Source organism: Astyanax mexicanus, chromosome 14 (genome assembly GCF_023375975.1).
Source record: "Astyanax mexicanus isolate ESR-SI-001 chromosome 14, AstMex3_surface, whole genome shotgun sequence".
NCBI lineage: Eukaryota > Metazoa > Chordata > Actinopteri > Characiformes > Acestrorhamphidae > Astyanax > Astyanax mexicanus.
Genome location: NC_064421.1, coordinates 34,153,645 through 34,157,790, shown reverse-complemented (window position 1 = coordinate 34,157,790; position 4,146 = coordinate 34,153,645). Strand labels below are relative to the sequence as shown.

Sequence of the window (4,146 nt, the reverse complement as noted above, 5' to 3'; positions counted from 1 at the left end):
TGCAACTGATGTTGTCACAAAGCAGCTTCACAGTATTATTAGTACACTGTAAAATGTTGATCTTACTTAAAAAAAGGGGGAAACCGGTTGCCTTAAAAGCAATTATAACTGTTATTTTCAAGTTAAGTTCACTTAATGCTTGCTATTGAAGTGTACTCAAATCATAGTTAAATCACACAGTTTACTTAAGTTGTTCCTACTTTAAATAGCCTGTAAATGCAAGTTGTTTTTTAAGTGTGTAAAACCCGATAAGTTGACTATATTCAAAACTTTTGTTGTAACAGATTACCTAACAAATTTTAAGTTAATGTAATATAATTTTTAAGTACAGTGAACTTAACAAATACATATACATATATATATATATATATTTAAAATGAATATTTTCCTGAACTTGTTTTTAGTCTTCTTTCTGGTTTCATTCAACAATTTTTTTTAGAAACTCATAGAAAAGTAGATGAAAGAAAACAGTAAAGAATTAAAAGTACTAAGAGCACAGCGAGAACACAGAGTTACTGCAGCTCAGTAAATGATGCTGTTCTACAGCTACAACACAGAGACCAAGCATTTAATTATAATATGGGATCTACAAGTTTACCTAAGGTAGCCCCGGGTGAATCACTACACACTGATGGTGAGTGTCTGAAACTGTTGGACACACCCAGTATGCAAATAGATTGTGACAGAAGCCAATGGAAAAGAAGCTGTTAATGGCAACAGACTAAACTCAGTTATTATAAGTTGATTCAACTCAAAGATCTCAGTTTGAATGTATCTGTGCCCACAAATGTTCAACTAACTCAAAATAGTTGAGTATTGTTTAGAAATCTCCAATTTTTATGTAAAACAGACTTAATTTATTTAAGTTCAAACAATTTCTGGGTTTACAGTGTAGTACTAGTAGTAGTATTATTAGTAGTTTTATTGTTAGTAGTAGTAGTATTAACAATAACATTATCATGTGCTTGCTATGGTATCCAGGGTGTTAGCTAGGGCACTGCAAAGTGGTTGCTGTGGTATTTCAGGTGGTTCCTAGTATGTTGCTCATCAGGTGCCATTGTATCTTTGGCAGTGGCTAGTAGGCTGTGTCTCATGTAGTTGCTCATGTGTTACCATAACCCATTTTTAAATACCCCATTTGCCTGGTTGGGATTTTATGTGTATTTGTATCACTGACGAATTAAATGGATACACCACTTTTGTAAAGCCTTGACTTCTAGAAGGAAAAATATGTATATACAGAAAAAGACACACTGTTTAGAGGCTAAATAGTGATCATTTATTTCAACCACATATTTCCACATTTACACAGATAACCATCCACACACCAGAAATAAGGCACTGTCTATCTGAACGCAACACAACAACATCCCAATACATCCCCCACCCCACAGATCCCCCTAAAAAAGTACTAGCAGTGTGGAGGAGCCACTGCACTGCTGCAGATCCTACAATCGTCTTTATTTGGCACATTTCCATGTAATTCATTCACAGTGAGTGCCTGCAGCTTCACAGCAAAATCTTGAAGTCACCTAAACGTCCAACAACATCACCAAGATATAGTTTAACCCTTCAATATGAAGGAATGTCCTATTGGTAGTCAGCTGTTCCTCCCCTGTGAGCACTTCGGAGGTTTAATGTGGAATTTGAATGTTGATCATCTGATCAAATTGCATAGATTGATAATCTGTTTTGTAGTTCTTCGCCCTTCGAAAGTTCACAGCAGCATTTTCAAGGTGTAAAAGCATACAAAAGATGTGCAGGAAAGGTAGATTAAGTATCAAACTGTAGTAGAACAACAGTATTATCAGTGGCTAAACGTTAAAAACATTTGCAATTATATTTAAAACAATACTTGCAATTAGTCAAAAACAGTATTTGCAATTAGCCAGAAACAACAATTGCAGGTTGCCAAAAAAAAAACGGGTCCATCAGTTTTATAATAAAACATGCATGTCGTGTTCCACTTGAATGAAACAGGGTTACAAAAACACATTAAACCAAAAGGAGGATCGTAAATTTAAACATCCTTAACTAGGCAATAATTAGTGTAGCTTATATATATGTAGCTTATCTCTAGCACAGCAGCTCCAGCTTCTGAACAGAACAGATTCCCAGAAGTAGTTCTATACATCATCCAGATCATCATTTGAGATGACTGGATGACTGAAGTTCTTTAGACTACCAGTAGGGGGGACCGGTTTCAATGCAGCCCCAGCTCTGCCACTCGGGGAAAAGTCCTTTCCAGCTGTTGGAGCTGTTTAACTGACCGATCTCCACCTCTCCCTTCTTCCCCTGCTTAACAGGGGCTTGCGTTTTCTTTTGCGGCTCTGGCAAGTTCAATTCATCGTCCTGTTTCCATGTCGACGCCGCCGCCACAAGTCCGTAATTTCTGCCATCATTGTTGTCCCAGTACGTCTGCCCACCCGTGGTATAACTGATGCAAAACTCCACCTTGTTTTGAGGTGGCACGTACGCGGGCAGCTCCGCAGTGAAGGAGAACGTGTCTGTGTTTTGGCAGCCGTACACGTTGTTCATGTACGTGCACTCAAAGTCCCGGTAGCTCTTCCACGAGTCGAAGGTGATGCGGATGTGGACGGACTTCTCGAAGGCCAGGTTGCGCACCTTGACCGTGCCAGTCAGCACCCTCCCCTGCAGGGTGCAGTTCTCCAGGCACACAGAGTTCTTGGTCAGACGACTTCGGAAGTCTAGGTAGTCGCCCGCCGGCTGAGGGAAGTCCAGGGCCCTGCTCTGGATCGTGTGGATGCGCAAGGCAGCTGTAGCGCTCTCCAGCCCATTCAGCTCTGGGCTGAACTGCAGCCGGGACAAGACATTGCTGTTCCTGCCATTGGACGGAGAGTAGACGCGGACGGCAGTCAGCGACATGCCCTTGGAGTCAGCAAACACCACCTTCTTTTTGGATTTGCTTTTAGACGACTGCCACCCCAGGCAGGGTGGCTCCGGAGGGGCCTTGGTGCTGAGGCACGGCCGCAGGGGCTTGAAGCAGTTGTTGGCCCGGTTTCGGGCCCTGCAGTCCTCATAGGAACTGAGGAAGCTGCGAAGGGGTGGCGAGTGGGCGATGTACAGCTGCACTGCAACGTCCACTGGCATGACTGGACCTGGCATCGTGGGACTGAAGATGTGGAGGACACTGCAAACCCAAAGAAAGATGTTTTAGGCTTAGGGCATAAATGTAACTCGCTGAAAGATAGTAACATCATCAACCGTATCATCAGTATATTTTTTGGGCTACAGTTTTGAGAAGGTACCAAACTGTTTACCATTTTACATGTACATAAAGTATGACATAAATATATCCTTTTTAAAAATAAGTTGCATTTAAAGCAAATGCATGTTGCTTTAACTACTTTTGGATGTTTTAAACAACTGACAAGAACATCTTCAGTAAAAAAAAAAACATGCTTAAACACGTTAAAAACCCTGTGACTTTAAAGCAGAACTTGCAGCCCTTGATCTTGTCATTCTTACCTTGCTGAACTCATGAAATATCCCTAAAAAAGAGAAGATCTGCGCATGGCAGGGTCTGGGTGGAGTTTTCCCTCAGTTTCAGTAGAGTAGTCAGTAGTCAGCAGTGCTGTAAGGCAGCAGCTCTCCTGCTTTAGTCCAAACTGCCCGGTCTTCTGCTCACCGGCTCTGCTGGAGCTTTTTAAAACAGCCAGGTCTGAGCTCATTTGCATATTCCTGCAGGCCATCTCCTGCCAGCCAATAAGAGCGGCGCACAATGCGGCTTCGGCCAATCAGAGGACAGTATTTCCCAGCCAACAAACTGGAGGGAGTTGAGCTCACGCAAAAAGTCAGCGGTAAGAGTTGCTGTAAGCTGCAAGCGTCAGTGCCGCCCCCTGCTGGTGTAATCATAACTCACACTGTGTGTGTGTGTGTGTGTGTCTCTGTTTGTGTGTGCAGATTATTTCTTTATGTATCTTTTTTTTATTTATTATTTTAATGTCAGACTTTTGGGATTGATTAATAATCATAGCTCCCCTCAGGTATAAATTTGCGTATGCTTTTTAATGTATGCTTTTCATTTTTATTTTATTGTTTTCTATTCCCAAAAGTTCAACTTTTCTTTAATCAGCCCACAAAATATTTCATATTATATACAATATATCATCAAGCTGTTTATTG

General features: G+C 41.3%; 1 protein-coding gene across 1 annotated transcript; it reads right to left on the bottom strand.

The window, feature by feature from the left end:
• Window positions 1–1,256: 1,256 nt before the first annotated feature.
• ppp1r3ca (protein phosphatase 1, regulatory subunit 3Ca) lies at window positions 1,257–3,649 on the bottom strand. The gene is made up of 2 exons (XM_015602685.3): window positions 3,490–3,649; window positions 1,257–3,151 (listed from the first exon to the last, which is right to left on the bottom strand). Exons 1-2 carry the CDS (start codon window positions 3,501–3,503, stop codon window positions 2,182–2,184), a joined length of 984 nt encoding a protein of 327 aa, XP_015458171.3. The 5' UTR covers window positions 3,504–3,649; the 3' UTR covers window positions 1,257–2,181.
• Between the last annotated feature and the right edge of the window lie 497 nt (window positions 3,650–4,146).